Source organism: Schistocerca nitens, chromosome 9 (genome assembly GCF_023898315.1).
Source record: "Schistocerca nitens isolate TAMUIC-IGC-003100 chromosome 9, iqSchNite1.1, whole genome shotgun sequence".
Lineage (NCBI taxonomy): Eukaryota > Metazoa > Arthropoda > Insecta > Orthoptera > Acrididae > Schistocerca > Schistocerca nitens.
Genome location: NC_064622.1, coordinates 504,665,393 through 504,677,927, shown reverse-complemented (window position 1 = coordinate 504,677,927; position 12,535 = coordinate 504,665,393). Strand labels below are relative to the sequence as shown.

General features: G+C 40.8%; 1 protein-coding gene across 2 annotated transcripts in view; it reads left to right on the top strand.

The window, feature by feature from the left end:
- The window catches only part of LOC126203533 (D-xylose transporter), a 385,124-nt gene extending 377,577 nt beyond the window's left edge, over positions 1–7,547 (top strand). For both annotated transcript variants that reach the window (XM_049937858.1, XM_049937857.1), the window contains exons 7-10: positions 1,363–1,556; positions 3,109–3,193; positions 3,741–3,938; positions 5,627–7,547. In XM_049937858.1, the coding sequence (XP_049793815.1) occupies positions 1,363–1,556; positions 3,109–3,193; positions 3,741–3,938; positions 5,627–5,808 (659 nt within the window). In that variant the 3' untranslated portion in view covers positions 5,809–7,547. The remainder of the gene's footprint in view (positions 1–1,362; positions 1,557–3,108; positions 3,194–3,740; positions 3,939–5,626) is intronic.
- Positions 7,548–12,535: the final 4,988 nt, after the last annotated feature.

The window sequence follows — 12,535 nt, the reverse complement described above, 5'->3', positions numbered from 1 at the left end:
AAGGGCATCCCAGGCATGTGTCATCTTCATCACCTTCTCAGCATCTTGGAACACTTGAACCACTCAAAAACCTATGTAGGTGGTAAACAGTCTTCACCATACACTTCTTTTAGTAAAAAATGGGTTTCATTATCAGAGTTTCCAAGTTTAATATGAAACTTCATGACAGTTTGTTCTCTTTTATTACACTTATCATTTTCCCAACAAAACAAAAAACAGCTCTTACACAAACGAAGGCCACTGCCACACTGATGTGTCTACAGACATCAGAGATGCCACATTCAACTGAGAAGGCTACACACTTCATGCTTCACAGCTGTGGGTCATTCATCTTTGGTGCATGCATGACAGAATCAGTCCTGTTATTTTATAGCCACACCTTGTAGTCTTCCTGTTTAAATTCCTGTAAAATTTTAATTATGTACAGTTTCATTTTTGGCTTCATTTTGTGAACACACCAAACCATCGTTTGTGGCAACTGCAGCTCTTTACTGGCTTCATATGCCAATTTCTTTAGACTATGTTGAAGCAAAAGGCAAATTCTTTCGATGTTTTATGCTGATACCTGACTGGTACTTCTTCCATTTGCACAAACATTCTATTTCTTTAAATTGCCGATGCCATCTGCAAGTGATGCTGGTATTTTAAGGTGCTTTACTCCATTACTGAAAAAAAACTTCTCAGCACTTTCATGACAGAACGACAATTTTTACATTCTAGCACTTATAGAATTTTTCACTTGTGCCTTATTGTACATGCGCTGGATTCCAGTTTGCCAAACTTGCACAAGAGTGAAAATTTTCTACTTCCTTTTACGTTCTCTGTTATCAGTGTATCACTGTGGATTAAACAGTTATAGTTACCTGTAATCAATATATTCATTTTTAATTGCCCTGTACACTGAAAAATTACCATTACTGCTAATTTATTCACACTGAGAAGTATGGGACTTGCGTCTAATTTACTCCATATATGTTTTTATTTGCGTTAGAAGAAAAACAGCTAGAAATTATCTAATACTTAAAACAAATTATTTATGTAACTTTACACTGCCCACTATCAGTTGCCTATATACTGATGAAGTCAAAATTTATATAATTTAGACATTATAATTACACAGAAATCCCTTAGTATAAAAATTCTCTTCAGTTGTAGAAGGAGTGGATAATTAGGTATCCTGTTAATTTGCTTTTGAATACCTCAGGGTTTTCAGTGTCCTGTTTGATGTTATGGAGAGGCAGGGGGGGGGGGGGGAGGGAGGGAGGGAGGGAGAGAGGGATAGGGGGAGAGAGAGAGAGAGAGAGAGAGAGAGAGAGAGAACTTGTTTCACATGATGTAATTAAATGAAATTTCTTGTTTCAGGTGGCATGTGCTTTGCTTACAACTGTGATCTGTACTATGAAACATATTTTCCGGATTATGACCTTGGGTGGTGGCTGTTTGCGGTCACCATTGTCATAGGCAGTATTGGTGTTGTTGTTGGAGGCGTTGTTTCTGACAAATTTGTAGCCAAAATGGGCATCAGGTCCCGTGTTGCTGTTCTGTCTATCAGCCAGGTAAATACCTTGTGTAAAACATTCAGGATACTGGTACATTGGATTTGAAATGTTAGCAGATAGTGAATGTCAATAAGAACTGTTTAAATATTGACTAGGTGCTTATACATGCATTCACACAAAGAACCAAGCACTGAGGAAAAACATTATGACAACAACAAGTCATCAGTGTGTTTACAGCAATTAGTCGATAATGTTTTGTGTGAGATATCTCAATAGGAGGAATAGAAGTTGTCTAGCTACAATTATCTCTCTGGGAGTACTGCTGTTACACTACCCATAGCAGGCAAAGAAAACTGTTGCAGATACATTGTATTACTACTGTCTGGGCACTTCAAACTGAAAGGGTTATTGGTGAATAGGAAGTATGTATTTCTATTGCATGTGGTGGCTTACCTTCTCACACAGCTGTTTCAAAACTCAGATGGGCCCAAATCCACCCAACACAAATCTGATTGAAGAACCAGCTATGTTAATGTCATATTCCTTATTTGAGTGCTTGGTTTGATAAATTCCTCACATTTGTTTTTAATTCTCTGTGTAGTACTAAGTCTCCTCCTCGACCCAAGGTTTGGAGATACAAATAATATACCAAATGTAAGCATTCATTCTGAGGCGTGGTTACATTAAAACACATTCATAATGAAAAGTGCAGTCAGACTCAGTCAGCTGTCATCAGAGGCGCACTACTTCTCCATTACTGACGGTGTCCAGAGCAGCCCCCACCGGTATCCACTGCAGTGGCTTGTGGAGACTGTTGCGCATGGGATTCAATCCACTGCCCTCCGGCAGCAGTCAGATGGCGGTTCGCCCCAAACCACCGAGTCCCATCGGGCCCGTAGGGAACTCAGTACTGGCAGCAGCGGGCACTGACGGAAAGTCGGCAGTGCAGCGGCACCGAGCCTTGCAGTGAACTCAGAGCAGGCGGTGACAGGCGCAGCCCGGCCTCGAACCCGAGGCTGTTGCCGATGACACCCAGTCGTCTCACTTTCCGGTGTGGCCCTGGCATCATGGTGGTGCTGCTGAACCTCAGTGAAGGAAGTGTCTCTGCTACAAAATTCTGACATTTGTATTGCTTCGAGGAACATTTGTTTCACTAAAACTCGGCACCTAGTCGCATCACCTGTAACAAGGGACTTGCCGCAGTGCAGTGACATCGACATATGTGCTACAGTTATTACTGCTGGGCAGTGCAGTTTCCTGCTGAGTGCTGCGACTGTGGTTACTAGCCTGGAGTTGCAAATTTGATACTTCACACGACTTTATCGCCGATTCTTATTACTTTTGCTAAAAGATTGGGTACTGACACTGCAATGTGTTACAGACATGAATGGCTTAAATTATGTATGTTAGAGCTGACAGTTAATAAATGCATTGCTGTTGAACAAGAACATAACTAAACATTATTTTTATAATCAGAATTTTAATGAAAACAAAATGAAAACAATTATTATTTTCTAGTAACAAATGATTTTCTTCATTTTTACACCTTTACAGCTTACAACCTAACTGTCATAGATGCAAAATTTAATAAGCATGATATTGGTTGCAGCTCATTTCAACACCAGGTGCATATGGCAGTGTTTACTTTACCCCAACTTGGGCACTTATAACTCTTGGACTTTCATATTTCTTTGGTAAGTTAGACCAAAATCACCAGTTTTAACTACCTTTAGAATAGAGAAAAATATATTATCTAAAATATTTCTCATTTGTATCTGTTTATTTCTTATGCATTCACAATGTGCAGTTTCTAATATGAGGTTGGTTCAGAGCTCTTGCCCAAAATAGTCAAGTTAATTACAAACACAAAACTTTCATAGACAAAGACACTCGTTTTACAACCTGATGGAAATGTGTAATGGTGATAACTGTGAACTTGGAATAATGGAAAACTATGGGGTATGGGGAGATGGCAGGAACATTGGGAAAACATACAGGTGGATAACACATTAGTGCAAAAGGGGAGGTGCCTGCTACCTACACAGTAAGCGAGCTGACAGGAGCAACACTCATTGAAAAATGTGCAGAGTGAAGCAAAAACATGGCAGAGGGTATCACTTGTAACTGATAATAATAATTTTTCATGGTTCATGAGAGATTTCATGTTAATGTAATGGAAGAAGTGTATTATACATAGTGTATTTGTCTGCACTGAAATAACACAATTCTTTTTGTTCACAGCTGAGATGTGGTTCGGAATTGTATTTGCCATACTGGTAGAGATAGTTCCATTGTCTGTGCGGTCTACAACAGTGGGAGTATTTCTCTTTGTCATGAACAATATTGGAGGAAATCTCCCAATACTCGTGGAACCAGTTACCAAAGCCATCGGTTTCAGAGAGTCTCTGTACATTTTCTATGCTGGAGCATACCTTTTAAGTGAGTATATACTTCCTTCAAGCAAAAAAATATTATTCCTCATTTTGATTTGTGGACTTGTAAACACATTATTTCATTGCTTTAGACCACTGTAAGAGCATTTGTAAATTTAGGGAAAGCTTTGGACATTGTTGGCTGACAAACACTCTTTGAAATTATGAAGATAGCATGCGTAGAATACAAGGAGTGAAAGTTAATTTACAAGTTGTACAGAAACCAGATTGCAGTTATAAGAGTAGAGGGACGTGAGAGGGAAGCTCTAGTTGAGAAGGGAGTGAGACAGGGTTGTAGCCTCTATGTCGTGTTATTCAGTTTGCACATTGAGCAAGCAGTAAAGGAAACTGAACAGAAATTTGTGAAAGGAATTAAAGTTCAGAGAGCAAAATTAAGCTTTGTTTACAAATGACAACGTAATTCTGTCAGAGAAGGCAGACTTGGATCACTTGAACAGAACAGATAGTATCCTAAAGAACAGATAGTATCCTAAAGGGAGATTATAAGATGATTATCAAGAAAAGTAAAACAGAGATAATGGAATGTAGTCTGATCAAATCGAGTGATGTTGACAGAATTGGGTTAGGGAATGAGACAGTAAAAGTAGTCAGTAGGTTTTGTTATTTGGCAGCAAAACAACTGATAATGGCCAAAGTAGAGGGGACATAAAATGCAGAATGGCAATTGCAACAAAAGCATTTTTGAAGACGAGAAATTTGTTTACACCAGATACAAATTTAAGTGTTAGCAAGTCTCTTCTGAAGGTACCTGCATGCAGTGTAGCATTGTACAAAAGTGAAACATGAATGACAGTCATTTTGGACAATAAGAGAACAGGTTTTCAAATGTGGTACAGGAAAATGAGGAGGTACAGGTACGGAATAGAACTATGAGAAAAAAAGAAATTTAGGGCACAAGTGTGTGTGTGGGGGGGGGGGGGGAGCATGGGGGAGGGGGGGGGGAGGAATTATAGAGAGAAAGCAAGGGGTGAATACAGAAAGCATTTTCAAATGGGAAATGGGTGTAGGTTGCAGTAGTTATGCAGAGATGAAGAGGCTTGCACGGGATAGACTAGTGTGAAGAGCTGCATCAGACCAGTCTTCGGACTGAGAAACTACAACAACAAGAGAAACATACTCAAATTAGGAACAACTGTTATTAGTTTATAAGCAAATTACCAAAGAGTGAAGTGATATAAATAGGAGTATGGCTGCAGTGTGACTTTGTATAATATGGAGAGAAAGAGAGAGAGAGAGAGAGTACATAGGCTTTTATCATTTTTAAAGAGATCAGTCATTTCAGTTTAATTGATTCAACAGTAAGTTCATGGTGAAACTATATATATTGTATAAAATAACTGAAACCTTTTTGTCATGTTTCACAGAATTTTTTTTTGGTGTGGGTTTATATCCGAGTAAACAACTGATTTGGTTATTTGTTGGAAAATAGGCTTACGTCTGAAAACCTAGGTCATATGAAAGGTAATTTTTGTGAAACAAGGCAAAATAATATTTCATATAGTTTACCAGGTATCCCATTAGATTCACTGTGGCACTTTTATCACCATTGTTAACAGTGTGTCACGCACTTTTTCAGTTTCTCCAAAAAGGTGACTTTGAATCTTCTAGTCAGTAAATCTGAACCATAAAATAAATACTGATATATTCTGTTACATAACACCAATGTGTTCTCAGGTTCATTGATGTTCTTCTTCACAATGTTCCTTATGGGAGGCCCACCACCTGAGAAGGAGCCAGCAGATATGGGCCACGAGAATGCCGGGTTCACAATGGAGAAGATGGCAAATGGGAGCAGTGCCTCGAGTGGCAATGGTGTTGCCAGGCCATCTGCCCCTCACGATACCAGCAGGCTGTGAAAAGTAGTGCCACAACTGAGGAGAACACAGTAATGCTGATGTCTTTCACAAGTGTGCCAGTTCTGAAGGAATTGGTACACCAGTATCAGTGTGGCACTTGTCAGGGGCAACTGTATTCGTGTTTTGTGCCCTCAAAACTTGAGTGGCTGGCAATGGCATTTTTTTGCCCTCATAGAAACAAACAATAAATTAAATGGTTCACTTTATGTGTGCAGTTACAGAATTTGCAATTGCTGCATCTCCACAACAGGAGGAAAACAAAAATTGCTGTTGCCTACAGGAATATTTTATTGCAGAAGAGTAGTAACCGAAACTTTCTGCTTAGACAAGAGGTCCACAAAAATAATTCACTGAAATGATGTATGGCATTGTAAATATTTTCATATGTTCAGACATGAAGTCACAGGGTCAGTAGTTTATCATCATCATCATCATCAAGTTCCTTACAACAAAGTGTGGTATATGAAAGTCCTTGGTGGAATATAAATAATGGAAGGAGTAAAGGCAACAACCCACCACATATTTGAGGCGTTGAGTGGTTGGCAGGCATGTGAAAAAGACTGTATTGTCACCAAGGTTTGAGATAATCTCCTCTTTCATAGTTAAGTAGTACAAATGGACATACATAGACACATAAATCTGAGCCCAGTTGAGCAGCAATGCCAGCACAATATAGCTGACAAGGTCAATATAGCCATAAAAGTTTGTATCTATTGAAACTAGTGATCTGCCTCGGCTTTGAATGGATATACCTGTAAGTATCTACAGCTGGACAACTTAAATTGTATACACGAATCTTCCTTGTGAATCAGTTTACCTATTAGTGAAAAAAACTGTATCAAAATCTCTAAGATCTTGAGATGAGGCTTCACACAGATAGAAAAATGTGGCATGGGAGTTTAATTTATAATATTTAGCGATTCATATATGTACATTTATGTGTGTTTTGTACTTGAGGATGATTTTCAAATACTGACTGTTGTTTCCAGTCTTGTTTATGTCCATATCAACCACTTGGTGCCTCAACTATTCAGTTATTTACAATGAAGTATGCTAGAATTTATACACGGAGCTACAAATTCTGAAACATTGTGGTGTTATAACAAACTATTCACATTGATCTGTTTTTTGGTAACAATAAGTTCACATTATACACTGGCTTGTTACTGGAAGTTTTCCTTCACCTGGAAATTTGCATGTTATGACATGGTGTAGAAACATGGTAAGAGTGTGGTGATAGCTGAAACTATCTTCAAAATATATGTTTAAACAGAAGTGATTAAGTCTATATTTACATTTTCTCAAACAAATTTTCTCTCTGTACTCCTCCTTGGAATGGTCACTGTTTCATCTTTATCCTAGTCCTTTTGTAACATATACAGGAAGTAATGAATTCAAATATAATTTTTGGAAAGAGCATGCCATATGCAACAGGCATGAAACTTGGGAATAAAACTTGGTTGTGAAGTAGAATACATTACAAGTAAAAAAAATAAAGTATTGTTCTGCCCTATCCTTTTCTAAAGTCAATTTATCAAATTCTTATGTGGAACTTATGTTAAATGATTTCCCAAAGTGATATTACAAACCATTTGATACTGGAACTTAAACATATTCATGTACTGTTCTGTATTGTTACTGGAATTTGTGTAGCAGATTGGTACAGTGAATAGTCAGATATAATTAATTTTTGTATTATGTAGTACATACAATTATTTAAATAAATAATAAGAATACTATTTAAAGTAATGTTTCTTTAACAAAAATTATGAGCCACAGAAAAAATTTCAGTCCCTCAGAACTACACCCATTGATTGCAGTCATTATGTACAATATCAGGTCTGAGTGACCTGAAACACATCAGGCACTGTACATGTTGTTGTTGAAGCAGGTAAGAGTATCATGACTTGTTAATGCAAAAACGCATCTCAGAAATGAGGTGAGTACAGATAAAAATTTGTAATATCTCCAGAGTCAACATTAAGATGAACCTTTCCAAATTTCATTCAAAACTTAAGAAAATTTCAAAAAGAAAATTGAAATAATTCTGTGGGGATGACTTACTTCTCTTTTTGGATGGGGTGGGGTGAGACAACTGTGTTCCATGGCTAATAATATTTTGTGAAGTACAGGTATCCTATGCAAGCACACAAGCATCCTCCCATCCACCATGTTCTGTAGATTCCATCACAAAGGCAAACCTTCAGGGATGTGGAATGAGTCAATGTATACATTAACAAAAGACACGGAAATCATTGAGACTTAATCTGTCCACTGTATTAAGAATCCACTGTGACTATTATGCTTAATGCTATTCACACTTATGTCATCTAAATTTAACCAAGTAAATTAGGAACGAAGCTGCTACTTTGAAACACGTTGCTGCCTTCTCAGTTTTGCTGTACAACTATTGTACATATACTGTATATCTACTATTAGTGGCTTAACAGTCCACTTGGTAGAATAGTATCTTTCAAAGAAAATATTTGTTTGCATCTGTAAATACCGACTCCTAATTGCTCTACATCACTATTTGGCAAAAAGTTAACAGAACTGAATACTCAAATAATTTGTAAAAAGGCTGGCTAAACAGCAATAATTTATATTTCCTCTTCAGTTGGCAGGGATTCCCAGTTTCCTTACATTCAATGGGAGCTTGTTGAATATCATCTCACCAGAGCACACAACTCCATTCTGGACCTTAGGCAGCAAGGCCAAGTCTTTGTGTAAATTATTTTTGTGCCTTGTGGTGTGACCGGGGAACTCACAGTCCAGTTGAACTTGAATTTTACAACCAACAAAAACCATTAAGTTGGGGGCAACAAGAATCTGGATCCTGAGCTGTGTCCTGGCATGAGGAACACAGTGCTCAGCCTGACTACTGCACACCTTCTCCAATGCCACGGCACAATGTCTGCACAGGAGGAGGGGGGAGAGGGGAAAACGGCAAATACTTCACTCTTAAATGGCAGTGCAGTTGCATTGCATATGACTTGATTTTATATTTGATAGTATTATGAAAAGTGTAGATTGTGTATGGTGGGAAAAGCAATCTGGGTGGTAGAGGTAAGGAGGAGGCCTGGTTGAGAAGGGAGAGGGATAGCAGGGTTGGGGTGTGTCTTTGGTTGGTTGGTTGGATGGTTAAATGGACCAAATTACTAGGTCATCAGCTCCTTTTTCCTCAAGCAGACAGGTCTGTATGACTGCAGATCAGAGATAGCCTACCACGCAAAACCCAGAGGAAGAAAATCCCGAGGTCTACTGTCAGCAAAACTGAGGTAAGGGACGAATCGAAAAAAGGGAGACACAGGAAGAAAGACAAGTAAGGTCACCCATCTAGGGAGCAGCTGGAGGCACCTGAAAGAAGAGGGCAATGAGGGAACATACATACCTCAGCCCCACCACTCACCAGAGAAAGACTAGCAATATGCACAGGGCAAGAGAAGCACAGAGAGACAAAAGATTAACGTCTAACAGACCTTGCAAAAGGGGGCGAGAAGAAGAGTAAAAGAGCAGGTAGGGTGAGGACTGGGCTGTACCACCAAGACTGGACAGCTGCAGCCCAATCTGGGCGGAGGAGGCAACACGTTGTTCTGCCAATGCCTCAGTGCACCAACAAGGTTAAGTGGCCCTCTCTTCCGTAGGGTGGCAAAAGCCCACTTCACAAATAAAATGTAAAACTAAGTCAGCCACTGGGGCGTTGTCCCCTAACACCTGGCACAGTGAGTCAGGGAGTTTAAGAGCCCGCGACAGGGTAGCTCGGTTTGGACAATCCGGCAAAATGTGGACTACCGTCAAATGGGTACTATAACTACAGTGAGGTGGGTCCTTGCTACAGAGGAGATGACCATGAGTCAGCAAAGTATAGGTGATGCAGAGCCAGCAAAGGACAGCAGGATCCTTGAGAGAGGCCTGCATGGAGTACGTCTACAGATTCGTATTCTCCTATAACAACCGTAGTTTCTTTGGTGAAGTCAGAGTCAGACATTCCGTATTCCACAACTTGACGGTGTAATACTGACCAGAGGTCTGTTTCCAGAATACCAATCACAAGAGTTGGTCTACTGGCAGCCTGTTTGCGCAGGCTATCAGCGAGTTCATTCACCAGTGTGGGCCGGGGTCCAGACAAAGGTCAGTTAGTGTCCACACTGTTCAAGTGCATACAGTGAATCGTAGATAGCAGTGATGAAGAGATGGTGAGGGTAGCACTGGTCTAGAGCTTACAAACTGGTCAAGGAATCACTGCAGATGGGAAAGGAACAGATATGTTCAAGAGTACGAGAGATGGCTACAAACTCCGCAGTGAAAACACTACAGCCATCTGAGAATGAGAGCAGTTCAGTACGTCCCACATGAGTATAAGTAAAGCCTACATGACCAGCAACCATCAAGCCATCAGTGTAGACAACTTCTGAACCCTGAGATGTGCCAAGAATGGAGAAAAATTAGCAGCAGCGGCCTCAGGATGAACAGTCTTTAAGACCTAGCGATAGGTCAAGATGAAGCTGTGTCTGAGGAGCACACCACAGAAGTGTACAGAAATGGATATAGGAGAGGTGGAAGAGGAATCAACTAAAGTTCATTGAGTATAGACTGGACGTATATTGCAATCATAATCCCTGATCGGTGCTGCGAATGTGAGTAGCATAACTGACAAGCTGTTGTTGGCACCTGGTCTGCAATTAAGGGACCTCAGCATTCTCGAGTAAGCTGTTCACAGAGTTAATCCAAAAGGCTCCTGTCACAAGTTGAAACCCTCAGTGATGTGTTGGATCCACTATCCGCAATGCTGAAGGCGATACCGAACCGTATGCCAGACTCAGATAATTGAGGCAGGATTGTAACATAGCTTTCAAATGTTCAAATGTGTGTGAAATCTTATGGGACTTAACTGCTAAGGTCATCAGTCCCTAAGCTTACAGATCTACTTAACCTAAATTATCCTAAGGACAAACACACACACCCATGCCCGAGGGAGGACTCGAACCTCCGCTGGGATCAGCCAATCAGAGCTTTGTAAAGCTGCAAAATGGTAGTGTGATCTGCACCTCAGTTGGTGTCGCCCAGGAAGCAAAGTGTATTACGGTGTAACCAGCACTTTCGTTTAAGCTGGCTAAGCTGGGGAATCAATGTCAATGTCAATGTCCCAAAAAGCAATAAGTTTAGAACACACAGAATAGTTGGTCATCGGGGTAAAAATCTGTTTGTGGGTGAATGGCACAATATCAACAGAAGTGCACGATGTGAGTCTTGGCAGTGGAAAATCAAAAGCCATGGGTGATGGTATGTGCCTGCACCTTTCATATGGTGTCTTGCAGTTGACGTTACCCACGCTACAGGAGCAATAACAGAAGCAAAAGTCATCAGAATACAAGGAAGGTGATATTGAGGACCTCACTGCTGCTGCTACACCATTGATGTCTACTAGAAAGAGGACACTCAGTGCAGAGCCCACAGGACCCCATTCTCTTGGATATGAGGGGGGGAGGGGGGGGGGTAATGGGGGAAGCACCAACTCAAACCGGGAACATATGGTGCAACAGGAAGTTCTGGACGAGAATCGGGAGTGGATCCCAGACAGCCCACCTGTGTGAGGTAGCAAGGATGTGGTGTCACCATGTGGTGTCATAAGCCTTTTGCAGGTCAAAGAAGACAGCTATAAGGTGCTGACATTGGGCAAAAGCTGTTCAGATGGCAGACTCCAGGTAAACCAGATTATTAGTGGTGGAATGACCTTGGCGAAAACCACCCTGGGACAGAGCCAGAAGGCCCCGAGAACTCAAGGAGCCAACACAGCTGCTGGTTCACCATGCATTCAAGCAACTTACAGAGAACATCAGTGAGATTTATTGCATGATAACAGTCCATTTCTATAGGGTGCTTACCAGTTCAATACTGGGACAATGATCCTTTCTTGCCATTGTGATGGGAACTCACCCTCACTTGAGATGCAGTTAAAGATGCCAAGGATATGACGCTGATAATCCACCAGTACGTGCTTCATCACTTGGTTGAGGATGCAGTCTGATCCTGGAGCTGTATCAGGGCAGTGGATGAGGACACTGATGAATTCCCCACACTGAATGGGGTCCTGGTGGCATGTAGTGAAAGATAATTGCTTCTGCTCCAGCTGCAGCTTTAGGACATAAAAGACAGGTTGATAATTTTCCGACTCTGAGATTTGATCATAGTGCAGAGCACAATGTTTGGCCATGGTGTCAGGGTCAGTGTAGAAAGCACCATTCAAGGTAATACCAGGTACACCTGCAGGTGTCTGTTATCAACAGAGATGTCTGACCTTACCCCAAACCTGAGAAGCAGAAGTATGTGGTCCAATGGTTGAAATGTACTGTTCCCAGCATTCTCGCTTCCATCTTCTCTTCGGTGGTGGACTTGGGCTTGGAGCTGCTGCCTGTTTTTCTTGGTTTTTAATCAGTCTGACTGGTTTGATATGGCCCGCCCCGAATTCCTCTCCTGTGCCATCCTCTATATCTCGGAGTAACACTTGCACCCTACATCCGCAGTTACTTGCTGGATATATTCCAATTTCTGTCTTCCTCTACAGTTTTTGCCCTTTACAGGTCCCTCTAGTAATATGGAATTCATTTCCTGATGTCTTAACACATGTCCTATCATCCTGTCTCTTCCCCTTGCTGGCGTTTCCCACATATTCCTTTCCTCTCCAATTCCGCACAAAACCCCTTCATTCCTTACCTTATCAGTCCAC